Source organism: Enhydra lutris, unplaced genomic scaffold, assembly GCF_002288905.1.
Source record: "Enhydra lutris kenyoni isolate GAN:26980312 unplaced genomic scaffold, ASM228890v2 scaffoldscaffold34, whole genome shotgun sequence".
Lineage (NCBI taxonomy): Eukaryota > Metazoa > Chordata > Mammalia > Carnivora > Mustelidae > Enhydra > Enhydra lutris.
Genome location: NW_019154118.1, coordinates 8,622,992 through 8,649,614, shown reverse-complemented (window position 1 = coordinate 8,649,614; position 26,623 = coordinate 8,622,992). Strand labels below are relative to the sequence as shown.

The window sequence follows — 26,623 nt, the reverse complement described above, 5'->3', positions numbered from 1 at the left end:
AGTGTCAGGAATGAGCCTGGGTCCCTCTGCCCATCCGTCCACCCCCTGCCCCCATCTCATCCCTTTCTCTGAGGTCCTGACGTCATCCAGGCCCCAAAGACCAGGATGGACTCTACTACCCCCAGGGGCATGGCCAACGGGGGACTGGGTGGGCTAGGACATGTTCTAGAAATGTCCACTGCCATCCTGCTTCTCTAGGACCTGCTCTGTCCTTGGAGGGGGCTAGCCCCGGCCTGGCAGCGGGGAGTGTGCTCTTGGAGGGGGGGCCCATCCTCCCGGGCTGTGTGGGCCCTTCTCCCCACATCACTGTTCCCCTTCTCCGCTGGTCTGCTCCTTGGTCCTTTTTTTCCTCTTTTTTTTTTTTTTTTTTCTTTTTCTCATCGTTTTCTGCCTTCCGTTCTTCCCTCTTCCTCCCTTCCCATCTGACTCCTCTTCTTTCCCCTTCTGTCCTCCGGAGTCCCCCACGCTCCTTGCCTCAACATCCGAGTGGTCCTGACATGGCAGCTGGATTTCCAGCCATCGGGGAGGTTCCCTTCTGGGCTCTGGGGGTTCAGGAGCACCTGCTGTTGTTGGCAGCTCCAGAATTTTCGAATGAGATGGTTCTTCCAGCATTTGGGCTTGGTGAAGGGACAGTGCCGGCCCAGAGGAAACTCAAAGTAAACTTAAACTCTGCTCCCTGGGCCCTCACCCACCTCCCTGGACGTCCTCCTGGGCAAGAAGGTGGGACCTGGTCTGAGAGCCTGAGGGTCTCCCAAGAAGAGTGGGCTGGTGGAGCTTCTCTGGCTTCTGACCTCCACCCTCCTCCCTCCTCTCTTCAGAGCTCCAGCTCTTTCCCAGAGGGACCTGCTGGGATGGAGGAGGCTGGTCAGAGCAGGGAGATTTTTGCTCAGACACCTTTCAGGTGAGCCCACATGGAGGGTGTGTGTGTGTGTGCACGCTGTAAGTGTGTGGATGAGTGTATACGTGGGTTGTGCAGGAGAAAGAGCATGGGCGTGCATCCATGTGTGGACAAGAATACAGGTGGGCCTGGGGGAGTCTGTGTCCTCTTCCCCCACCCCCCTTTCCAGGCCTGCTTCTAGCCCAGAGTTCTCCTCTCTGTGGTCTTTGTGACCTGGCTTTGCACGGAGCTCTGTACTGTCTTGTGGGCCAGCTGGTCCCCTGCTGCAGTCCCACTCAAGGATGACTGATCTCTGGCCACCCATTTAGCTGCCTGGGGGCCCTTGGGCCAGCGTTTGCCCCCCGCCTCCCAAAATGGAGGCGTGTGGGGGCTTCCTGCCCAGCGTCTCAACTCTGCCAAGGCGGAGGGAATGGGGAACAGCTGCGTTGGCCGATTCCGGCTCCGTATGGATTTGGTTTGACAACAAAGCTCCCTCTGTGTGTTCTCAGGCCCCTTACATAACCCGAGGGTGGGGAGTTGGGAGGCAGGCAGGAGGAGGTGGAGATGGGGACAGGGAGACACCGGGACAGGATGGCTGGAAAGGGGACAGGGACACGGGGAGGAGAGCAAAGGGGAGTGAGAGAGAGAGAGAGAGACCATTGGGAAGGAGAGAGGAGGAAACAGTGTGTCTTGACCCTACAATTCTACTTGCCATCTTCGAAAGTGGGAACGAGCTGGATCTCTAGGGCTTCTGACTTTTGCCCAGTTGATGCCTCATCTTCTCCTTGAGCCCCACCCACCAGCCCCGGACCTGGACCCGGACACGCTGAGGAAGGGCTAGGGATCTGTCTGAAAGGAAGGGTTTGGGGCTGGGCAACCCCCCACCCCGCCCCGCCCCCGCCCTGTAGCTGAGCACTTTCCATAAAGAAGGGAGTCATTTTCTTCTCCGCTCTTGGGCTGCCATTCACTACTCCAGACCCCTGGCCCAGCTCCAGAAGCCCCTCTGGCGACCCTCTTTGTGAATGGCAGGCATTCCCTATGTCCTGTCAGGCTGCTCCAGGCCCCCGCCTAGCTCCCCGTCCCTAGCCTCTCGCCCAGGACCTCCCCACAGCTCCAGCCCTCTGCCCAGCCCATCGGAGGCCCTGTGGCCCTGTCCCCGCACTGCCCCCTCTGTCAGTAATCAGACATTCTCTTCTCACCATCACTATCCCTGCAGCTGTCCAAATAGAGTGAGAAGAAAATGTTCTCTTTCCGGAACAGCTGGACTGACAGGCCAGGAAGGCCAGGTGAGCCGGCCAGGCTTGGGGGTGGGCGGCACCTTGTCCCAGGTCCCTGCTCTGCTAGCTCCGGGGCAGGAGAAAACAGACGCTTGGAAGAGGGCAGGAGGACCTGTGGGTCTTCAGGTGGGACCAGGGTCCCCGTGGCTGCGTGGTCTCCTGGGTTTTCTCAGGGTCTGCGTCTTCCCTGTGCCTCAGTTTCCCCGAGTCCTTATCTGGCACCAGGCTTCTTTGAAAAAAGCCTCTGGATCCCGTTTAGCCCTGAGGGCAGTGCTTGTCCCAAGGTAGTGGTGGATTAACAGGGTTGTATTCTTGGAAGCTGAAAACAGGGAGGACTCCTGAAAGGACCAGGGGAGGAGCTCTGGCAAAGCCCCAGATTTGGGGTACTTGGGCACTTGGTTTGACCCCTGGCACCGCCCTCAGTTAGATTTAGGGTGTCTGCCCAGGAGGTAGCCCATAGGACCTGAGCCATAGCTCCGTGGAGAGGAGGTGTGGGCGAAGCCCAAACCTGTTGAACGAGCCCTAGACTCTGGAATCCTCAGTCCCCAGGCCCTGAGCAGCTTGTGCCTTGCCCTCCCACCACCTCTCCCAGGTCTGGGATGATCCTGAAATTGCTAATGCCTCAGGGCTGGAGACATGAAGGCCTGAGTGGGTCAGGGGGATGGCTAGGGGAGGGCCTAGGAGTTTCCTCGATTTGAGGGGGAGGGGGGTAGGCCAGGAGGACAGTCCCTCTCCGAGGGATCAGTGTTAGGTGCCCGTGCAAAGGCCAGGAGGACAGTCTCTCTCCAAGGGATCAGGGTTAGGTGCCCATGCAAAGAGGCCAGGCCAGGAGGATGGTGAGTGAGGGCGCCAGGCGGGGATACGCTTCCCCGGGCCAGCTGCCTCTGGCCCATGCGTGACTGAGGTCCCAGGCTGCCCTGAGACACTCCCCAGCCCTTCTGGGGACATCCTTACGAGGCTGTGAATCTTCCTCCCGTCTGCTTCCCTGCAGCCTCTCTGCTCCAGTGCCCACCTCCCCCAGTACCTCTGAGCATGACAGGAGTGGGGCTCCCGTGCTGGGAGCTGGGCTTCTCCTGGCTGAGAGCCAGGAGTCCAGGGTTTCTCTTTACCCAACTTTCAGAGGTGAAAAGAAGGCCCCAGAGGGCCAGCGTAGCCACTCCCTGCTCCTCTGGAAGCTCCCGCTCCCTGGCTGGGAGCCCCAGGGACCTGTAGCCTGACAAACAAACCGGCCACAGCTGAAGGTGAAGTTGAAGCCGGGTGGGCAGTGCCCTCAGCCGCAGGATGGGGGAGGAGAGCACCCTGGCCGAGGGGGCCCAGCCGACCTCAGAAGCTGTATGTTGGGGGGAATGGGCAGGGGAGGAGAAGGAACGAGGGGTGTGTTCCTGTGTACAAGTGTGTAGGGTTACTATGTTCCTTCGTGTTTCCATGTCGGGTCTGGGTGTGCCTCTGAGCAGAGAGCTGTGTGTTTCTGTAGAGATGTGCTTGTAGGTTATTGACACAGGAGGGTTCGAGTGGGCAGGAGTAGGGTGGGCTTGAGGGGTTCAGAGTGTCTTTCTGGGGCCTCCCAGCTCTGGGTTGTGGGTGAGGCTGTGGGCATTCAGATTGGCTGCACATTTACCCTGTGGGAGAGCCCTGGGGCAGAAGTAGGTGTGGGTCCCCTCTGATCATGCCAGCCAGCCCTCCAGCCAGTGCTCCCACAGGCTGTGCTCTAGGCTCTGCCCCGAGGGATCCCCCAAGGGTCAGCACCTTCCCCAGCAGCACTTCAAATGCTAGCCAGGCGTCCCCTTACGTCATTGCTGACGATGTCCTTAGAGGAGAGTCGGTTCAAGGAAGGTCTCACCGATGTGCAACAATCTTAAAAGGGCCTGTTTTACTGGCTTCGCCCTTCACAGGGGACAGGCTGCGGCCAGAAATGCAGTCTTGATTTTTCTTCTCCCGGGTTGCATTCTTGTCCAAGGCCCCACCCAGGGGCCCTAGTGCTGCCCCTGAGCATATGCGTGCACCCCAAGCCCCACTCTCAGCTCCTCTCACTCTGTCAGGCTCCTGCTGGGAATTCAGAAGTGGGTCCTCCCCTGTGGACACCCCAAAGCCTCCCCGTTGCAGAACCGCCATTGCAGGGCAATGCGCATCACCAGGGGAGAGAGGTCTCCCTGCTGCTCCATCTGGAACAGCCGTGCTGAGAGCCACCCTTCTTGGGCCAGAGCTGGCGGGCGTAGTGTTCACCTCCCTCGAGGTCCCAGGACTGAACATGGCCCTGCCCTTTCCCCGAGTGGGGACTTGAGGAGCACCTGCCAGAGAGGGGACAACCAGCAGAGGGAACATCACTCTGGAAAGAAGTGAGGAGGGCTCCTGCTTCTGGAGCTGCTAGGGAAAGGGGGTGCTGGCCAGTGGAGGGGGCCCCATCTGGATCCCCTTGGGATGGCCATCAGGTGGGACTGATCAGGGGCCCAGGCACCTTCTCAAGGACGTGATGTACCCAGAGAGAGCTCAAGTGGCTTGTCCAGTGAAGCCTGCTCCCTCTCTCCCACCCTATGCTTTTCATACCCCAGCAGTGCACCTAGGGTCTGGCCAGTACAAGGGGCCTGGGTTTATTGCGGACCAGTCTGGGTGGCAGTGTCTCTGCCTCTCTCCCTGGGCAGCTGCGTGCGTCCTGTGTCGTGTGTGCAGTGGGCCCAGCAGCCAGGAGAGGAGAGCGTGTTCATGGTTACAGTAGTAGGCGGGAGCTGCGGTTGTGGACCCCTCCCTTTGCTGGGATGGGGATACCTTGGGTGGAGAGGAGCTACCGTGCTCTGGGGCAGAGCTGAACCAAGAAGGAACCCCTGCAGCTTCCTTTTGCCAAGGGCCCGGTGTCAGCCTGGCCGGAGCTAAAGAAAGCTTCAGGCTTCCAATCCCAGGATGGCTTTCAAGGCTCATACACCTTCCAGAACTTGCCCTCGTGACCTGCATTTCACAGAGAAGGAATCTGAGGCCTTGAGAGATCTAGGACCTTGTCCAGGGATGCCTGGACCCTCACTGCGGAGGCTGGGTTGGACCTTGGGTTTGTGTCCAGGACCCTTTCCTCTGCCTCCAGGATGCCAGAGGTGCTCAGGGGTCTGGGGAGGGGTGGCTGGGGTTTTGGCTCAGGCAGACCCTCTTGGGGAACAACAAAGGAGGATGTGAGTTTACCTGGGTAATAGGGCACCTTCAAGCCCTGGAGCTGTCCTGGGACCACCCCAGCTTTTGATACGTGATATCAGCTCATTGGGTGGTCCCGTACCCCCAAAGCTGGTAGTGATTCAGGGGAGTCAAAGATGGTGATAGCAACTTCTGCAGAAACCACGCCGCCTTGGTGATAAGGGTCTGTTTGTGCACTTAGCCACGTGTGTTTGGCAAAAAACGTGGCACTTGGTGGCTTTGCCGGCTCCCAAGCTGAGCCTCAAGCAAGCCCCTGGCGCCTTGGGTGCTCAGGTCTTTGCAAAATAAAGGCGTGGGATGCTTTCATTTGATGAAACTTTCTGTCCACATTTGTTCTGTTCATGCATTTTAGACGTCTGTTCATTTCCGTGTTTGTCTATGACTTACCATGCGACAGGCATTAAATTTGGTGCTGGAGATGGTATGGACCACATGGAGTCCCGCTTTCTCGGGGTGCACGGATTCATGAGTACAGGACATGGCGTGGTGTCGTTGCTACAAAGGGAATAAGATGGGGTAAGGAGGCGAGTGTGGGGGTAGAGAGGAGACCTCTGGCTGGGTAGGCTGGGACCGTGTGCTGGGAGCAGCACGGGAGAGTGGCCAGGACAAGGGAAGCCAGGGAGGGAGGTCCAGGCTTGGGATTCCAGATCCCGACCATTTACACTGCAGGCAACCCCTGCCCAGACAAGGACTCAGATGTCACACTGTTGGCACTGGCTGCAGCCCCCTCCCCCACCCCGACCTTCAGTCCTGTCTCCATTCTCAAATGGGGCTCGGAGTGTGGAGGGGGCATGCAAGCTAAAACCCTCCTTTGGGGAGGGGAGGGCGTGTTTAGGAAGCGTCGGGGAGGCCTGGCCGTCATCCAGGACTTTCTCAGTCCCGTGGATACTCATTTGTGTGTCGTGTAAGGCTCAGTGTTTATTTCTTTGCTTTTGATCACGGAACAGACTGACTAAAACATACTGTTTCTTCAATGATGTTTTAACCACCCCGCATTCCAGACAGCTGCAGCTTTTGGATTCCACTTAGCACACGAGAAAGGAATATGGCTAATAGTCACTATTCACGGAGCATTTCCCGTGTGTCTTTTCTCCATTATCTCGCTAACCAGCCCAGCGAAAATCGTGGTAGGGGCTCCTTGCCTCCAGATTAGGAGACCGAGGCTTAGGGGTGCTAAGCGGCAGAGGCAGGGTTCAGTCCTGGTGGCCGGTCCCTGAGGCCCAGCTCTGGGCCAGAGTAGGCCGTTCCTTATGACCTGCTTACCAGCACAAACGTGGCCATCTGCGTGGGCCCTGGGCAGGTGCGGTGTGTGAGGGATAGCCGAGAGGCCGGTTCTGCACAGGCACTGGGCTAAGTTGCCAAGGTCAGGAAGAGGTTGGGTGTGGGCAGAGCAGAGATTGGGCTGGGGCGTCAGGTGACAATGTCCCCTTGAACTCTGCCTCCATGCTCAGAACCCTGACCGCCCAGGAGGAGTGGGCAGGATGCAGGGAAGAGTGGAGACTTCCCAGCTCTGTTCCGCCTAGAGACCTTGGGACAGTGCTCATTATCGCTGTCCCTCAGAATGACCAGGGCCCTCTGCAGGCATCCCAGACACCCTGAGTTAGCCTCTCTGAGATGGAGGCCAGGAAAGGTCTACTGCTTTAAGTTTCTACGCGTGCTTCCTGTGCAATCACAGACATGGCCTGGTCCAGCGAGGTCCGAGAGGAACGCAGTGGGAACCACAGTTGCAAGCCACATATGTAATTTCAAATCTTACAAAATGCTAAGTTAGCGGCGCCTGGCTGGCTCAGTGGGAAGAGCATGCCACCGTTGATCTCAGGGTCGTGAGTTGAGCCCAACGTTGGGTGTAGAGATTACTTAAAATAAATAAAATTTTATGGGGTGCCTGGGTGGCTCAGTCGGTGTACTGTCTGCCTTCAGCTTGGGTTATGATTGGGGGGTCTTGGGATCCAGCCCTGCGCTGGGCTCGCTGCTCAGTGGGAAACCTGCTTCTCCCTCTCTCTCTGCCGCTCCTAATGCTTGTTTTGTCTCTCTCTCTCTTTCAAATAAATAAATAAAATCTTGAAAATAAATAAGAAAATAAAATTTTAAGATATGTTAAGTTAGCCACATTTTTAAAGAGTAAAAATGAGGAAATGAAATAAATCTTACTATTTTAACCCAGTAGAGCCAAAACATTACCGCAGTGTGTGATCAGTATAAATAATTCTTTTTTTTTTTTTAAGATTTTTATTTATTTTATTTGACAGATAGAGATCACAAGTAGGCAGAGAGGCAGGCAGAGAGAGAGAGAGGAGGAAGCAGGCTCCCTGTCGAGCAGAGAGCCTGATGCGGGGCTCGATCCCAGGACCCTGGGATCATGACCTGAGCCGAAGGCAGAGGCTTTAATCCACTGAGCCACCCAGGCGCCCCAGTATAAATAATTCTTAAGGTGATGGTTCCCTTTTATTTTTGTACTAAGTGTTTGAAATCTAGTGTATAGTTCCCCCTTACAAGAAACCTCAGTGTGGACCAGCCACACGGCAAGGACTCCAGAGCCACGCTGGCTGGGGGCCACCGTGGGGGACAGGGCAGGGCTGGTGCTGTCCTCTGCTTTCAGAAGAGGCCTGTGGAGGCCAGAGGAGGGAGGGGACTGGCCGTGTTGGTGGTGACCTGAGTTCAAGCCCCAGCTCTGGTAGTACCTTTAGCTTTGGCTCCCTGGGGCCGAATTCCTAGGCTCCTGGGTGGGAGGTCTGAGGAGGGAAGCTGACTTCTTTATGCACTTTTGCTACCTGCCATTAAAAATCCCAGAGCCCCTGTGGGGGGGGGGGCCCTGGGGTAGGTCCGCAGCCCCACCAGATTTTTCCTTTTCTTATCCTAGCTCTGAGTCCGTCCTGGTTGATTCTCTACCCCGTCACACAGCTTCAGGTTTCTCACCCAGACAATGGAATTCAAAGCCTCTACCCCACCGGCGCAGACACCAGAAGTATGATTTTCAAGTGGTTCCCTCTGGTGTCTTGTGACCGGCAGCTGATAAAGTGGGTGATACAGTGTTTCTATCCAGGAGGCTGCAGGGCTGGGCTGGTTGGGGTGCCTGATGGCAGGGGGGAGGTGGCAGCCTGTGGACCCCAAGGGTGGGGAACAGAGAAGCTTCTGTGCTTCCGTGGGAAGCCTACCAGGCCCCTTTCCCTCCAAGCTTGGGTGTCCGGACAGACTGCCCCATCTGCCCACTCATGCGCCTTGAGGCCGTTGGCCAGTTCCTCAGCCCTCTGCTGTCTTGCGTGAGCTGGGGCCAGGGCAGGCCTCTTGCTCCCCCGACCCCACCCCGGGCACACTGTGGTCCCACTGTGCTGTTCCGTGTTGGGGAGAAGGCAAGGTCTGAAGGGTGTGGCCTGCCAGGGCTTGGGCAGGAGTGGATAGAGCGAATCTCAGACTCCTGTTACTGCCTCTTCCTCTCTGGCTCCAATGACGTCCCTGACGAATTGATCATTTATTAATTCAGTGAATTTGTATTGAGAGCCTACTGTGTGCCAGTCACTCTTCTAGACATGGGTGATACGGCAGCGAACAAAACAACTGAAAAATCTTACAAGCAGGGGAGGGGGACCAGAAATGTTGGATGTGTACGGGATTTTTAATGGCAAGTAGCAAAAGTGCATAAAGAAGTCAGTGAAGAGATACCGAGACCCGGTCTCTCTTGAGTACACAAGAGGCCATGGAGAATTTTTGAGCTGAGAACTGATGCAAGTGACCGACCTGTCCTGGAGAATTGCCATTAGCTGGCCATCTCCATCCAAGAATGAGAGATTAAAGTAGGTTACCCAGGGGCCTATGTCACCATCTTGCCTTACCTAGTGATTGTATTAGCTGCATTAACTTCACCGTCCTGCTTGAGTGTCCTCTGGAATGTCAGCCGTGGAGTCTGAGCTTGGAGGAAACATGACCCTAGATTCCTAAGGGGAAATGTGGGAAAGCAGGTGTCACGTACAGTCCTCTTCGGATGGACAGGGTAGCCACCCGAGTTAGGGCCCAGGAGGCCTGGCTGACCAGCTGAAGGATTTGAGTCCTGTGCCAGGGATGTGATGTGATAAGTGAGAGCAGCCTTAGCCAGCATTCCGGAAGTCTGGTGTCCAGATGGAGGGCAGCGCTAATCCCGTGGCTACAGTTGTCTGCACTGGAAGCATGCTGGAGAGCTTCCCGAGCAGCCCCAGGCCACGGCATCAGATAGAGACTGTGTCCCGTGAGGAAGCTGCCTGAGAGGGAGCACGGGAGGCTGCTTGTAGCTGTTGTAAACATTCTAAGGACTTGGATCTGATAGAGGACCGACTTCCGTTACCTGCTCCGAAGAACAGCCCTGGACATTCCAGGGACCACGGAGTCTAGGGACTCGTTCCCTTACAGGAGATCTGTTGACGCCATAGGGGGTCGGGGGCTGGACACGTGGGCTCTGGAGCCAAGCAGCCGGAGTCGCAGTCTTTGTCCTCACAAGCTCTACCTCCCTAGGCAAGTAGCTGACTCATCTTGAACCCTGGGTCCCTTTTTCTGCAACGGAGGTCATGATCGTGCTTAACTTATAGGGTTGAGATCATACTTGGACAGCCCTTAAAAATGTCTAGTGGACTAGTTCTCAGCATTTGGTAATGTCTGGAGACAATTTGGTTGTCATAGCCGGGCACTGGGGTTCCTGCTGGCATCTGGTGGGTCGAGGTCAAAGATGCTGTTAAACATTCCGTGTGCACCCCCCACAACAGTGACTTATCTGGTCGCCAAAGCAATGGCGAGGGGATGGGGACCCTCCTGGTGTCCACAGGGTAAGTGCGCTGTACATTTTAGTAATTAATAAGGGCTGTAATGCGTGTTTAATCTCATCTGACTGCTTGTGTGTCAGATGTTTACAAAACATCAGCTACCTTCTGAACTCTATAATAGAGTCTGAAAATACAAAGAACTCTCCCAGACCACAGAGGTCATAGTCTCATGGGCCAGATACAAAACACATATTAATATAACATAAAATTGTATTAGGGGATAAAGCATCTTGTGATCCAGGTCTGATAGACTCTTGGTGTAAACGAGCCTGCAGTTTCAGGTCAGTAGATAGTGGGCGAGACATGAAAAGCAGTAATTATATAACATGAAATTTATATTACTTGTTAAGTGCCAGAAGCAAGTTATAAACAATATTTGGTGAGAAGAAAAACATCGGTTCTTAGAAATATCGTAAAAGACTTCACAGAGGAAGAGCCCTTTGGACTGGTGCTGGAGTGGGGTTGTCCTTGGGGGAAAGGGGCTTAGGGTATCCTGCTGCAGAGGTGGGCAGAGGGGAGGGGGAAAGGCAGCTTCCTCGGTGTACTTGGGAAGAGGGTGGGAGGTGTGCCTTCAGCACCTAGGGCCCGAGGGTAAAGGCTTCTGATGGCCACTAAGGAGCTTTGGCTTTTCACTTAAGGAATGGGAGCCATTGAGGCAGGAGGGTGGTTTGTTCCAAATTATTTCTTGCAAGCATACCTTGTTGGCAGTTCCAAAGAAAGGGGTTGAATGAGGAAAGACATGTGACAAAGAGACCAATTAGGAAGCAAATGAATTGGGATGGGATCTAGACTTGTTGTGTCTCAAGACCAGGAGATGGAGGACTGTATTCTAAAGCATTTCTGAGGGGCGTCTGGGTGGCTCAGTTGGTTCAGCGTCTGCCTTCAGCTCAGGTCATGATCCCAGGGTCCTGGGATCGAGTCCCGTGTCAGGCTCTCGGCTCAGTGGAGAACCTGCTTCTCCATCTCCCTCTGCCGCTCCCCTGCTTGTGCACTCTCACTCTCTCTCCCTCTTCCAAATTAATTAATAAAATCTTAAAAATAAAGTGTTTCTGAGGCTCTAGACCGGTGGCCTTCATGCCGCATCTGGGTTTTATTTTATTTTATTTTACTTTATTTTATTTTGTTAGTAATTTCTACACCCAACATGGGGCTCGAGCTCACAAACCTGAGGCCAAGAGTTTCCTGCCTCTCCAACTGAACCAGCCAGTCACCTCTCAGCTGGGTTTTGTAAAGCCTCACATCCCCTGTGCCTCCCACAAAGCCAAGCATTCAGTAGTTGCTCAGTGAGCTGGTTGGAATGAGGAAATGGAGTAGAATCAATCATGTTTAGTAACTGTTTTGTGGGGATGGTGTGAGGCGGGGGCAGATGTTGGAAGACTGAGTTTATGATCCTGTGGGTACGGGAGTGGATGGGGCAGAGTGGGAGAAGCGGTCTAGCTGGGGACGTGTTAACTGTGGAGAGTTAAGGAAGATGCAGGTAGGAAGGGCCACAGGCAACCAGAAACACGAGGGTGGGGTCTGGGGAGGGTCTGACTCATCAGGGTAGGAGCAGCAGGCAGACCTCTGAAAATGAATGAACTTGTCCTGTAAAAACAGGCAGGAGAGCAAAGGTTCAAGGACAGATCCATGGAGAATGCCAGCTCTTAAAGGGACTGGGGCCAGAGGAGACTGTCACCGAGAGGGAAACAGGGAGAGTCCTGACTCAGAAGCCACAGGCATTGGCCGACAGTATCAAAGCCTTCAGGGTAGGAGGCAGAGAAAATAGAACTTCCTCAGGTTTGGCATGAGGCCGCTGATGGCTTCAGGAGGAGGAGGAGCCATTTCTGCATGAAAATCCAGGTGGGAGCCGGGGTGGGGTCGGAGAGGATAGGGCACAGATACAGAAGTGTGACCAGCGGAGGTGGATATGCAGGGATGGCCGGAAGAGGAGGTGGAAGCAGAGAGGGCTTTGTTGGGGGGGGGGGCGGGGATCGAAGTCTGTTTAGTAGGAGTGAAGAGGAGAGAGTGGGAAGAAGCAGGGCGAAGGGGGATCCCTGATGGAAAGGTCCTGGCGAGGGGAGCGGGGATCGGTGTCTGGTGGAAGCACTGGAGGGAACAGGAGGGGTGGCTGAGTCTAGATGGGGCTAGCAGGCAGCTCCAGTGTTTTCCCTGCAGAAACAAAGGGACGGTGACATTGATTACGTGACTTGCTCAAGGTCTCTGAACTGATAAGAACGGAGCCTCTGCTTCTCCCCGCCTTGGTCTTCCCAGACCCCTGCTCGGGGACAGTTGACCTTATCCCTTCGCTGGGCCCCAGGGGTCCGAGGGACCTGGCATCACGCTGTGCCCTTGGGCGGGTGCGCATTCCGTTCCTTCTGCTTCAGGTAGCAGGTGGGTGCCTGCTGTGTGTGAGGCGGCGAGTGTCCGCCCAGCCCGAGGCACAGTGGCCCCTTCCGGGGACTTCATGCTTCACCCTGTGCCCTGGGCTCTGCCCTCCAGCGAGGTCCGGGGCCGTGCTCGCGGCCTCAGGTCAGCGAGGGACTGCTGTGCTATTTGGCAGAGCCCCTGAGAGCACGTGGACTTCCTGCCCCAGGGTCAGCTTTGCCTGGTGTGTCGGGGGAGCTGGTGGCAGGCAGGAGCTGCTGCATGTTGGACATGAGTGGAGCAGAGTCCTGCTCTCTGGCCCAGGTACTGTCCTGTGACTTTCCCCGTGTCCTTTCGTACCCAGGGGTCTGGTCAATAACGCGGGGCGGCCCACGGCCGGGAGAAGGCTGTGGGTCCACCTGGGGCAGCCGCCACCGGCCAAGCTCGGGCGCCGGGAATGTCTGCGGCTGCCGGGCTCTGGTCAGGGCTTGGCCCAGGGAGGGGAGGGCTGGGCTGATGACACCCAGACTGGGGTGGGGGGGTCTTGGGGCCAACTTTAAGCCTCAGCTGTCTGCTTCTCACACACCAACACCATTTGGGAACCAAGACGTCCATTGCCAGGCAGGCTTTCTGGGGAGGAGGTCAAAGGGGGCTCGTTGCCGTGTTGCTTGGGATCCGACTAGTCCGCTGTGTTCACCTCCCGCTGCCGAAGGTCTCCGCCACCCTGGTGGGGCCTGGAGGGCGGTCGAGTCTGTGTCTTTCAGTTACTGTGGAGCTCGCTCGAAGTGCTGGTGTCCATGCTGGCTTCCCCGTAAGAGAGGTGGGGTGGGGGTTGGGTTTTGTTTTGTTTTTCACTTAGGAGTGCCTGGACACTGCCTTTAACCCATTAAATCAGAATCTCGGAGACTGGGGCTGAGGCCTCTCTATATTTTTAAACTCCTCAGGTCCTGGCCTTAGGCCACTCAGGCCAGCAGTGTTATGACCTACTGATACAAAGGGAGCTGCCAGGAAATGGAGTGAGTCCTGGTCACGAAGACGGAGAGAGAGTGGAAGGGAGGAGAGGGTGAGGTTCGTGAAGTTGGGAGGTGTTAGGGCTGGGAGGATCCTGGTGTGGAGCTCTGCAGCACGGAGCGTGGTTCCCACGGAGCAGCCGGGCAGCACCTGGGAGCTGGTTAGAATTCGTGTCCAGCCTCGCCCACTGAGTCAGAAGGCACACCTCAAAGTCCAAGAGGCCTGCTTCGGCCGTCATGCGGACATCCTCACCACCCTTGTCCTCGGCGGTTCCGAACTCTCACGGCTTGTTAGAATCCCCCGAGGAGCTCGAGCAGATTCCGCTGCTGGGCCAGACGCATCAAGTCCCAATTCCAAGGTGTGGGACCCAGATGCTCTTAATTATTTCTTATTTTTAAAAAATGTTAGCACCTTAGGCGATTCTCCTGTTCAGTCAAGGTCAAAAACATCCACCTGAACCAGTGTTTCTCAGGCTTGAATGTGCCTGTGACTCATCAGGTGATCTTATTCAAGTGCAAATCCTCATGTCAGTGTGGAGGGGCAGGAGAGCATGCATTTTTTTTTTTTTTTTTAAGATTTATTTATCCATTTGAGAGAGAGAGCACGAGCAGGGGGGAAGGGGAGAGGGAGAAACACCAGCAGACTCCCCACTGAGTGTGGGCTCGATCTCATGACCCTGAGATCATGACCTGAGCAAAAATCCAAGAGTCAGATGCTTAACTGACTGAACCACCCCGGTGCCCTGAGATTATAAATTTCTAATAAGGTCCCTAGTGATGCCCGTGGTGCTGGTGTGATAAATATATTTTGAGCTGCAAAATATATATTTTTTTGTGGACTCAGAGTGGAGCGTGGGAGCAGAACATCGTCTCCATAATACAAATATATAAATAGTTCTACACAATATTTATATATTTAAAATATGTTTTAGGCTAACTTCCCAGTTGCACAGCCAAAGAAACTGAGGGTCAGAGAGGGACAAGTGACCCCCCCCCCACCGCCAAGGTAACCCAATGTGCCATTCATCAGTAGTACTTCCTGAGCACTGGCTATGTGCTGGGCCGCGTGCTGGATGCTGGGAATCAGACAGAGCATTGGTACCCTCACGGAGCTCATACTCCAGTGGGGAGGACAGAGAGCAAGCAAGGAAATTACTAGGCTCAGTATAGATCAGGAGAAGTGCTCTGGACTGTGCCGGGGTGAGGAATGACTTGGCAGTGGCTGTAGGAAGAAGGCATGACACTTTCGGAGGAGGGGTCGGAGAAGCTTCTAGAACCGTGACTTTCACTGATGTCTTCTAACTACAAATCCAGAACTTCACTAGATAGGGTCATCCTCCATCCCTACTGGGGTTTGGGGATGGGTGCTCCTGACTTTCCTGGGGATACCTGGCTCTGGTCCCACACCCCTCCCCCCACTCCCTGCCAAGACTCTCATTCTTTGGTGTTTGTGGACTCAGAGCGGAGCGTGGGGGCAGAGCATCAACTCCATAATAGGACAGTGTTCAGGATAATTCATTTATGATTAGTAACAAAACCCAGCTCTCATCCTGATGCTGTCTCCTGCCCTGAGGAAATAATTGGAGGTTTTCCAGGTCTCCCTGAGAGCTGGAGCTTCCGTCCCTGTCCCCAGTGGATCCCAAGGATCACCTGAGCTGCTTGTGAAAATGCCTGTCCCAGGTCCCGCCCTCTCTGATTTAGCAAACCCCGGGAGGAGCCCTGGAATCTGTGTTTGCAGGAAGCGGCCCAGGGTAACTTCTGATCCGGGTGACGGGGGTGGGGAACACTGCGTGGATGACAGAAATGGCGCCTGGCGTCCCGCACCTCTTGGTGTTCTGTGCAGGCTGCCTAAATTGTTTCCCCTGTGACTCTGCAGCATGGCCCTGGCTGTTTGGGTGTAGGGACCTCTTTGCTTATGTGCGTTTAGCAGCTGACCCCCTTCCAGAGCCCTGTCCTTGCCATGCCAAAGGGTCTCCCATCTTCTCTGACCAATGCCTGCCCTCCCCCGCACTCCCATTCAGACAGTTGCCTCCATGGAACTCCCTCCACCCCCCGGCGCTGGGAGGATGAGGGCTTGGACCCTGTTTGCATTTAGTTAGAATCTAGAAGGACTGGGGGACCATCCACAGCCCCAGCGCCAGGCCAGAGTGGATCTGTTTGGCTGGAGTGGTGGAAGACCGAGGACAGAGAGGTGGGTGGTAGCAGAGACAAGGGACTGCTTTGGATGGCAGAGAATGACAAACGTCCACTGCCTAAATTACAAATCATAGCCCCATACAGTTCACTTCCATGGCAAAGGTGGGTAGAACTTCCCATCTGCCTCCTGGAGCTGGCCCTTCCCAGGTCAAACTGAGGAAGGGGACCAAGAAACCACGCCAGGGAAGCTCGAACAGGCCAGTCTGGCGTGGGACCTCATCTTTGAGGAGTGTGATCTGGGTTCCCTTGCCCCACCTGGACCCCAGATGCTGCTTTCAAGGGATTAGAGGATGTCTGCTCTCTGGGTGGCCACCCCGGAAGCAGCTCTGTGCCTTCTGGAGAAGGAAAGGCAGGCTGCGGTTGTGTCCTCCAGGCTCTAGGTAGAAGGTTTCCAGAGCTGACCACACACCTGTGACTCCTAACCTCCTAGGTGGCCCGAGGCAGCCAGGATGACAGCTCTCCCCAGGAACCCTGCTACCCGCTGAGAAACATGATCAGCAAGTCCCGTGAGTGTTGTCCCAGGGCTCCCCGACCCTGAAGGATGGGCCCCCCAGAAGCAGTCTTCAGCATCTGTGACCCGCTTGGGGGCTGTGGAGGGACAGGCAGATGGCCAGGGGGCCCTCTGTTTATCTTGAAGGACCATAGAAACACAGGCTCAAGCCCGGTGCTGGAAAGCCACAGCCAGGCGAGGGCCGGGGACCGGGTCTGCTTGAGTTGGAGGTGGCAGGGGCCCAAAACAGGGTCGGTGGCCTGGGGCCGTCTCTGCCTGTCCCTGCCTCTAGCTCCTCTGTGCATGTGCCCTGCAGGCTGGAAGCTCCTGGCCATGCTGGCTCTGGTCCTGGTCGTCATGGTGTGGTATTCTATCTCCCGGGAAGACAGGTACTTGGAGCTTGGGTCTAGCTTCCTGGTCCTCCCGTTGGTTCTTCTCAGCAATGGGCTCAGGGATGGAGTGTTGGGGGTGGCCGACTTAGTGGGGCTGGGAGGGTTCAGAGGGCGAGGGTATGGCCCCTTCCTCCAGCTGTTAGCGTGAAATCCTTCCAGGAAGGTTAGGTAGTGGGTTCAGGGTGCAAGGTTTGTGACGCCTCCCTAGAGCTGCTCAGAGAAAGGAGAGCTGGATCTGCCAAGAGTTGGTCTCAGAGTGAACTTGGGTTGAGATGATTCTACCCTGCACGTCACTTGCTGGGACCTGGGGACCTATGTCATGGGAGAAAGTGGAGGCTGCCTGGGATGCTGGCCCCTGGGCCCGAGAGGTCTGACTGGAGCTCCTGCCTTCTCCCTTTTCTGTCTCTAGTTTTTATTTTCCCATCCCAGAGAAGAAGGAGCCGTGCTTCCAGGGGGAAGTGGAGAGGAAGGCCTCTAAGCTGTTCGGCAAGTAAGTACTTAAGGCTGAGGTGGGGCGGGTATAGGGAGAGGTGGGCGGGGAGTTTCAGAGGGTGGGGGCCTCAGTGCTGGTGTAGATGGAGGGGAACGTGTTAGTGGACATGGGTTAGGTGACCCGTGAGGGGAGGAGAGGCCCTTGAACATACAGATATATAAGCAATATAGTAAGACAGAATAATTATGTTATTATATAATATTATATATATATAATATATAAATATAATTTTTAAAAGATTTTTATTTATTTGACAGACAGCCAGAGAGGGAACACAAGCAGGGGGAGTGGGAGAGGGAGAAGCAGGTCCACGGGGGGCTCCATCCCAGGACCCCAGGATCATGACTTGAGCCAAAAGCAGGTGCTTAACGACTAAGCCACCCAGGTGCCCCATTAATATAATTTATACATTGAGTTGGAGGTTTCAGGGGCCCCAAATATTATATATTATACATTACTTTTATATATTATAAATAATATGTTTATTATATATAATGTTATTATATATTATACTTTTATATATTATATAATATAAAAACATATGCCATGAATATATATTACTGTATATTAAAATATTTAAGTATATAAATATATAGTTTATATAACATATTACATTATTATACCATAAAATATCATATAATTATATCACCAAAATATAATTATATATAATATTATATTAATACATAATATGTAATAATTATTATGTACAATATTACATACTACTATATATGACATATAGAATATTAGTCAGGGGCCTGACCTGACCCTGGCTTCTGGCTTCTTTAAGATTAATCCCTTTCTCATCCCGGCCCTGCATTCACCTCCGCAGCTACTCCCGAGATCAGCCCATCTTCCTGCAGCTGAAGGATTATTTCTGGGTCAAGACACCGTCTGCCTATGAGCTGCCGTACGGGACCAAGGGGAGTGGTAAGAGCGGCTGGGTGAATGGGCATGGTGGGCTCACCTCGGCCACGCTGCTTCTCGCTCTCTGCTGCTCATGGTCCCGGTGCCCGCGCTCTGAGCCAGGCTCCGATGCTGAGGTCAGGGGAGGAGGGGGCAGCAGAGGCTCTGAGGAGCAGTGGAGGGAGAGCTGGCAGCCTTCAGGAAGCTGGCTGTTGTCATTGGCCCCTCCCAATCTGCATCTTTTTGTAGAAGACCTGCTCCTCCGGGTTCTAGCCGTCACCAGCTACTCCATCCCAGAGAGCATCCAGAGGTAAGGAGACAGTCCTTGCCCCGAGTCTGGGCACCTTCTCCTTTCCGCCTCCCAGAGATAGTCATGGGCCAGCACCTCCCAGTGAGACTTCCTATCTCTGCTCCCCTGGGGCCAATTTGACCCTTCTTTCCAGCCTGCCCGTCTCCAGGGGAGGCAGGGACGCCAGTGTCCACAGCAACTGGACCTGGGCATTCGGGCGCTGGAGCAGGCAGGGTATTGCCCTAATGACACGCGGACCTGGGCAGCAGGCGAGGGGGCTTTGAAATGGGATTTCTTATTAGTCCCCACTAGGAGCCTTCCCTCCTCTCCTCCTCCGCCTTCTGTTCTCTGCTCAGTTCCTCTGCCGTGAAAGCCCAGGGCTGGGAAGTCAGCAGGACCCTAAGTGAGGCTCCTTGGAGATGCCGGGTCCGTGGGTATCAGAGGCCGAGGCAGCCTGGGAAGGAATCCCGAGCCGGGCCCCAGGCAGACCCAGATCAGGAGTTCAGCAGCACGGGCACAGGGGTCTCCCCGGGGGCTGATCACCGTCTCCCACGGCAGTCTCAAGTGTCGCCGCTGCGTGGTGGTGGGGAACGGGCACCGGCTTCGCAACAGTTCGCTGGGGGACGCCATCAACAAGTACGACGTGGTCATCAGGTCTGTAGCTTGGGCGCTGGTCCCTTCTGTTTGGGAGGGACTGTCGACAGGCCCATGGGCCTCCGGCTGACGGGCCTCCTCCTCCCGGCCTTTCAGATTGAACAATGCCCCAGTGGCTGGCTACGAGGGCGACGTGGGCTCCAAGACCACCATGCGTCTCTTCTACCCTGAGTCCGCCCACTTCGACCCCAAAGTGGAGAACAACCCAGACACACTCCTCGTCCTGGTAGCTTTCAAGGCAATGGACTTCCACTGGATTGAGACCATCCTGAGTGACAAGAAGAGGGTGAGCGGGGACTCGGGGGATGGGAGAGGGTGGGGCTCCGAGACGGGACCCTGCCTATCTGAGGACCTCACGCTCTACAATGTCTGCCCTGTGAAAGCCCAGGAGGGGAAGGTGTGAACTCCGTGTTCTGTGGGGCTTCTGAGAAGCCACCACAGCAGCCAGGGTCTGACAGCCTGCGGGCATGAGGTGGGCACTCCAAGCTTGAGGCTGCCCAGGCCAGGGAAGCTGCCAGAAAATGTGTGTGCCATTGAGAAACCTGGGAGGAAAGCAGCTGGTCAGTAGTCCTCTCCAGGCAGGGGTAGGCTAGAACAGGAGGTCTGTCCTTCCGGGTGGTGTCCCTTGTGTCTTTTTCTCATCTAGTCAGATGCTGACACTGGTCCCATCGAGCATTTTCACCAAGGGTTTACGCAGCCCCACGCTTAAGCCCCTTCCACCTGTTTGGTGGAAGTGGGCAGTAATTGGACCCGCTACCCTACACAGCTTGTCACTGCTCCCCCCCCCCAGTAGGATCCTCCCACCTCTCCCCACTCCTCTCTGGTCACCCTTTCCCTCTTGGGTGCGGGCCTGGCCTCCACGTCCCTCCCGGCTCACCCTGCACTCCTGGGGGCCTCCGCCATCATGTGGACCCCATCTGCCCACTGAGCACTGCCCGGCTGGACTTGAGAAACAGACATGCGCGCACCCCCATCTCTCCCTTCCAATCGTATGCCCCGCAGGTGCGAAAGGGCTTCTGGAAGCAGCCTCCCCTCATCTGGGACGTCAACCCCAGGCAGGTTCGGATTCTCAACCCTTTCTTCATGGAGATTGCAGCGGACAAGCTGCTGAGCCTTCCCATGCAGCAGCCGCGTAAGATTAAGCAGGTGCGTGCGGGTGACAGTGGGCGGCGGGCTGGGAATCCGGAGGCTGGGACAGGATGTTTCTAGAGGCTTCGGAAGCCCTGGAGGACCCCAAGAGGGGGGGAAAGTAACAACAGAGACCCCAGGTTGCATTTGAACAGCTCCCAGACCCCTGTATTCAGTCCAGTGTATTTGGCTGTGGGTGGGGAGAGTTGGGGGAGGATGTCTGCCGAGCAGGAAGTTAGGGGAGCGTTTTTATAAGGCTCAGGGCCAGAGTTAGAGGCTTTGGCAGGCGCTGGTCAGAATTTATAAACTAGGGAGTTGCTGGAACAGTCTGTGGCCTTGACTTTAGAATGTCTGCAGTTGGCTATGTCACTTTATCTGTGATCTTATATCTTGGAATGGATTCGTCAGAGTGAATTAAAGGAGCTCGAGCTTCGTTTTATCTTGTGTGCCCTGCTTCCGTGCCATGTGTCAGGTTGGGGAGTCACAGTACAGTTCTGCAAGCTGTGGTTTGCGTTTTAGCCCTACTTTCCCAAGGACTTCCACACGTGCCGTCTGAACCCCTAGAGAGGCCGTGTGGGATAGTAGTTGTCGGAGATAGCTAGTAAACATCGCCAGGACTTGGCTGTCCTGCTTCTTACTCTGTGGCCTTGGGTAGATTGGCCACTGGGAGCCTTATCTGTGTGGTGAGGACGGTGTTCAGTGTTCGTACTGACCTTTTAAGGCCCTTGTAGAATTTAAAAACACAATTATATAACATGCCTATCACGGAGATTGGTACACAGGGGATGCTCACTGTATTTGCCAAATTTCACAGCAAAATATTTTTATTCTTCACTGAATATCTACTCTGATTCGGCTTAGGTTGAATGCCTTCTTTTGTGGCTGCTCAGTCCCTGGCCTCATGTTTGCACACTTGGGGTGTAGGACATGCACCTTGCCTTGAGGACACTCAGTGGCAGAATGCCCTAGTAGGGAGTTGTTCCCAATGCTGGAGGAGCTGAGAGGAGGGGCAGACCTCTGCTGGGAGTCCCCCCACCCCCCAACCAGAGGAGGTGGTCTTGGAGTTGGGCCTTTGAGGGGTCATGGGGCCCATCAGGCAGGGACTTGGAGAAAGGGTATTTCCTTTGGCAAGACCAACCAGCTCCTCCAGCACTGAGTTCTAGCACAACTGAAGTGGAGGGGAGCAGCAAGGAGGCATTTCATGCCTCTGATTGGGTGTGCGGCAGAGGAGGAAGGCTGGAGCGGGGAGACAAGAGAAGAACCAGGACCCACCTTCTGGCTGTGGGAGGGGGAAATGGAAGGCATACCCTGGATATAGCAGCTTCCCATTGCTGCTTAACAAACCACCAGAGTTGAGTGGCTTTAAGTACTGCCTACTGATAGACTCATAGTTCTGGCCGTCAGCGGTCCAGCGGGGCACAGCTGAGTTCTTATCTGGAGGCTGGAGTGGGGTGGGGGGAACACACTTCCAGGGTCCTTCTTGTCAGAGGTATTTAGTTCCTTATGGTTCCAGGACTGAGGTCTTGTTTCCTTTGCTGGCTTTCAGCCTTGATACCCTCAGCTCTTAGAGATTGTGTCTGTTTCTTTCGAGAGAGCCCCCTCCACCTTCCAGCCGGCAACAACACGATAAATCCTTCTTGTGCATTCCACCCCTGACTTCCTCCACTGCCGACCTCTAGACTCAGATGTTAAAGCTCATTTCATGAGGTCAAGCCCACCAGGATGCTCTCTCTATCTTAGGGCCAATGGCACCTGTAGGGCAATTGAATATCATGTCCTACGTCTCAGATTGGTAGGTTCCACGTACACCCAAGGGTCACTGGGGGCTATTTTAGTGACCTCCTGCAACACCATTTATTTTGCAGGTGAAGTTGAGAGATTTCTCGTAATTCTAGGTTTCCAGCTTAGACAGCTAGCTGGGTGGTAACATGCTTAACTAATATAGGGAATTCAGGGGGAGAGGAGTCTGGTGGGTTCCAGGAGCCGGTGACCAGGCAGAGCAATCTAGCAGGCCCTGGAAATGTGGTTCAGCAAACATGTGAACTGGGTAAGAACGTAGTGGTAGTCAGAACAACAGGAGGGGAAAACCCCAGCAGGAAGAGACAGATGAAATGACGGCAATGCTCAGAAGGGACACTGGGGCAAATCTGAGCTGACAAGGTCCAGGGAGCAGTTCGTAAATGGGAGTGGGCGGCAGTAGTGGTCAGGAAGGCAGGGTGTTGGAGCTGTGGAAGGCAAGATCTGGGACGCCTGGGTGACTCCGTCGGTTAAGCGATTGTCTTCAGCTCAGGTCATGATCCCAGGGACCTGGGATCGAGTCCCACATCGGGTTCCTTGCTCCACAGGGAGCCTGCTTCTCCATCTGCCTCTGCCTGCCTCTCTGCCTGCCTGTACTCTCTCTATCTCTCTGACAAATAAATAAAATCTTAAAAAAAAAAAAAAGGGTTGAAGTTAGGGTATCACGTTGCCCATCCCCGTGGACAAATTAGGGATGGAGAAAGTAGGTCTCCCCCCAGAGCAGCCCATAAGGTGGGTGGGAACAGTGCTGCTGTCCCCACTTCACGGAAGGGGAGAACCCATCCTCATCAAGGGCCACACAGCCCGTGAGTGGGGGGCCCCCCAGGTTTTCTGAAAGAGGTGAGGTTTTCCAAGGCAGAGAGCAGAACCTTTCCACTCCTTGAATGAAGTCGTCAGCCTCAGTTTCCCCATCTGTAAAATGTGTCCACCTCCAAGTGCTTTTGTGAAGACCGGACACACTCGTGTTCTGCAGGATAAAACGCTCAACGCGGAATCACTGCCTCGAGGCCCAAGCCCTCCCCGAGGTGTGTTGGGTCGGCCTTCCAGCCTGGTGTCCCTGAGTTACCTGTGGCTACTTACATTTAAATTTAAGTTAATTAAATTAAGTATACAATTAAATAAAGTGAAAGAGTCGGTTCACATGCATCTGCACCAGCCTGGCGCCCCTGCCCAGAAGCTGCACATGGCCGGTGACCGCATTGTAGACGGCACAGAGGAATAACATTTCCGTGAAAGTCTATTGCGAAATGCTAGCCTAGAAGGCGGGGAAGGATGCAGGTCTCCCTCTAATATCCCCCCCCAACCCTTTCAGAAGCCCACCACCGGCTTGCTGGCCATCACGCTGGCACTCCACCTCTGCGACCTGGTGCATATCGCCGGCTTTGGCTACCCAGATGCCCACAACAGGAAGCAGACCATTCACTACTATGAACAGATCACACTCAAGTCCATGGCGGTAAGCGGCCCCTGCTTCCGAGCTGGCTGGGACAGAGCTGGGGACCCTGGGAGGGGGCGGTGAGAGTGGTGCTAAGGGCTCAGATGCTGCTCGAGGGTCAGAACTGGAACTCAGACCCCTGGTCTTCTAGCCTGAGTCTTCGGTATCTGGCCATACGGGTCGTGTTGTCCTCCTGGGAGCCAACCCCGGGCAGGGAGCTCCCAGAAGTGCGGGGACTGTGGGGGGCATCAGAGAGTGCTCCTTGGGCCGGGGAGGTCCCTGGGAGTCCATTAGTCTGCTTCCTTGGCTGTCTCCACAGGGGTCAGGCCACAATGTCTCCCAGGAGGCCCTGGCCATCAAGCGGATGCTGGAGATCGGAGCAGTCAAGAACCTCACGTTCTTCTGACTGGGGCGGAAGCTGTATCCACCCGTCTGCCCGCTTGGCCGCCTGAACGACCCCATCCGTAGCTGTGGGGGTGCCTGGTGATGCGCTTGGACTCCCCCTTCCCTGTGTGGAGAGGGGTCCTGGTACTGGCCAGGCCTGAGACAGGGCCGTGCCCCTGGCTGCTCTCAAGGCGGCTGGATCCAGTCAGGGTGGAGGCCCAGGGTGGCTGGAGGCCATCTGAGGCGCGGGCTTTGTGCCGTGTGCCCCATCTCCACCAGGGCCGGGGGCTTATTTAATGGGCTATTTAATTAAAGGGTAGGAACGTGCCACGGGCTGGTCCCATGGCATCAAAAAAGGGGCAAAATACAGTGTTCTGCCCACTTGTGATAAAAACACAAAAGTGCAGGACCTGCTAAAGCCTAGCCCCAGAGTAGGCCTCCCAGGAGGGCAGGGACGTCTGGAGCGGGCGGGTGCCCTTCGGAGAGGGGCTGCTATCTCCCAGCAGGCATGGGAAGAGCACTGGGATGGGGGTCCCACAGAGAATGGGCCCTCATCTAGAAAAGAGGTTTGAAACCTAACATTAAACTATTTTTCCTAAAATGGGAGCAGTTGTGACACCCTGTGTCCTTCAGGTTGGGGAGGACATGGATGGGGGCAAGTGGGCATGGCAGGGGGCACCCTGTCCTAGCACTAGACAGGCTTGTTAAAGACCAGCAGTGTCTCTGGGACCCTGTGGGACCCAGAGGAGGCCACGGTCATTCAAGAAACAATTACTGGGTACAGTGCTTGGTGCCAAGTCGTTCATTGTCCCCCTGGTGAAGCAGGCACGCGGGTGGCACCCAGAGTGGGCTGTCTGCTGGACACCCAGCCTGGCCTTCTTCATCCTGGTTTACATCCTAAAGGTAGGGAGAGGCAGGAGGATGCCCGATGGGAGTGGCCGAAACCCATCCTCCTCTCTCCGCTCCCTCTCTCTCCCCCTCCAAGCCTTCCTTTCTGAAACCTCATGCTGGGAGGTGTGTGTTTGAGGACAGGGGTGGAGTAAGACAAAGGAAGCCAAGTTTCCTTTCTCAGATTAAGTGGGAATCATAAAATGGAGTTTACAGAAGGTCCTGCCCAGTGGCCCAGGCTGCCAGGATTGGGATGGGGAGGGTTTGGGCCACGTCTGAGGGATTTGGCAAGGCCTGTCCCGCCGGTTGCCGGGCCAGGGGACAAATGCTGTTTTCCCTGGGTTTCTAGAATTAGGAGAGCCCTGCCATTTGCCTGTATCTCCCTGCTTTGTTCTCCATCTTCCCAGGCCCTGCTTAGCTGCCAACTGGGCATCTTTCCACCCCCACAGCTGTTCCTTTACATCTGGAGCCAGGAGGGAGAGCTGGAACTCCCCCACAGGGAATGGGACTCACAGCTGTGTTCTTGGCTTTCTCGGAAAGAGTTGCAGCCTTGAGGTTTTGAGACAGTGAGACTGGGACAGGACAGATAAAGAGGGGCAGAGATCTGGGAGAAGCAGGGGAAGATGACCCACTTCTGGGCCGAACGTTGGAGGAGCCTTGCGAACACCTATCCTTAGGCCCCAGAACAGTCCTGAGGACCATCCCTGGGCATAGAATTGCCTCTATTGCTAACCACTAACCGTGCTCTCCCTAGGGGAGAGGGGGAGTCTGAAAGCAAATACGGCCCCAGCCTCTGCAGCCCCTAGCCCTCTCCACTCTACAGGGGGGTAAGCTTTGTCTCCCAGGCTTTGACCTGGGTGTTGTGGGGTGGGGGAGTGGGGGACAACCTGTTGACTCCAGCAGGGGTGTGAACGTGTGCAGGGATCTGAGTTCTGCCTATCCCTGATGCCTGCCCAGCAGCTTCTTGTGAGGGTATGCAAGGGAGTGTCCATTTCCCCATCCAGGGCCATTGAAAGTAGCTGTCAGCACATACGATCCAGCTGTCCTGGACTGGGGCCACTGCCTGTTACTGAACACTCCTAAACTTGAGCCAGAATCGAGCACACAGGGATGGGTCAGACCCCCCACCCCTGCCCCCCCCCAAACTCCACACACATGCATATAGACGAGGGAACGTTTTACATTCTTGTTGGGTTACGCTTCTGATGCCATATGCAGCGAATTTCATGATTGAGAGGGGAGGGGACAGACACATCTAGACTGGCCATTGTTCCTTTGGGTGGGCTCAGCTCTCTCCAGTGTGCCCCAGCCCCAAGGCACATTGCAGGGTGCCTTAGTACCGGTCCAATGTCAGAGTCAGAACGGGGAGTAGAGCTTTGATTTGGAGCGGCTGGATGGGGTTTTTCGGTGTTCTGAGAAAAGGACTGTCGTTCTTCCGTTAGCTCAACCAGTGAGAATGAACTAACTGCCTCCCTGTCTGCCTGGTACTGATTAAACAAACGTGCCCTGAAAATGAGTCAGGAGGGGAAGTAGGGAACAAGATGCGAAAGCATGTGAGTGCAAGTCTACGCATCCGGGTTCGATACAGGGCTCTGGCATGTCATTCTGTACGACCGTGGGTCAGTCATTTCTCCATGTCTATGCTCCGTCCGATTCCTACATTGATTGAGCCAGGAGGGTGGTCCAGCCATTGAGGGCCACTTACACCAGAACCATCTGGGGGTGATTTAAGAATGCATACCTGGGTCTTATCCAGGCCGCGGGGGAGGCGGCCCAGGAATCTGGAAATTTAACAAGCATCCAGCATCACTGCTCCAGCAGTCTAGACTCCAGGATGAGCTCACGGCCTCTCTCAACTCCAGGGTCTGGTCTGCGCGCACAGCCCAACCTAATCCCTGGCGTCCTTGAACGGTGTTGATTAGGCGCACGCGCGCTTCTCTCCCGCTGGCCTACAGGCAGCGGAGAAGCTACGGCGCTGGGCTTGCCCCGCCCCCAGCGGCTGGGGCGGAGGCCCGGGTGCGCATGCGTCGCAGGAGCGGGTTGTAGGGCGGAGTGCGGTGGCGGCAGGGGGGTGGCTACGCTGGCCAGGGTGGGAACCGGGTGGGG

The 26,623-nt window shown here is 55.3% G+C and overlaps 1 protein-coding gene across 3 annotated transcripts; it reads left to right on the top strand.

Annotated features, from left to right (window-relative positions):
• Positions 1 to 886: 886 nt before the first annotated feature.
• On the top strand, positions 887 to 26,623 carry LOC111153898 (ST3 beta-galactoside alpha-2,3-sialyltransferase 4). 3 transcript variants are annotated; one of them, XM_022513202.1, is made up of 11 exons: positions 887 to 901; positions 16,095 to 16,170; positions 16,471 to 16,558; positions 16,956 to 17,036; positions 17,869 to 17,966; positions 18,192 to 18,252; positions 18,790 to 18,885; positions 18,982 to 19,171; positions 19,888 to 20,031; positions 23,123 to 23,266; positions 23,565 to 26,623. In XM_022513202.1, exons 2-11 carry the CDS (start codon positions 16,155 to 16,157, stop codon positions 23,649 to 23,651), a joined length of 1,005 nt encoding a protein of 334 aa, XP_022368910.1. In that variant the 5' UTR covers positions 887 to 901; positions 16,095 to 16,154; the 3' UTR covers positions 23,652 to 26,623. The 3 variants fall into 3 exon arrangements, with proteins under 3 accessions (XP_022368910.1, XP_022368908.1, XP_022368909.1); XM_022513200.1 differs by lacking the exon at positions 887 to 901 and adding an exon at positions 1,900 to 2,163 and having other exon boundaries at positions 16,471 to 16,543; XM_022513201.1 differs by lacking the exons at positions 887 to 901; positions 16,095 to 16,170 and having other exon boundaries at positions 16,180 to 16,558.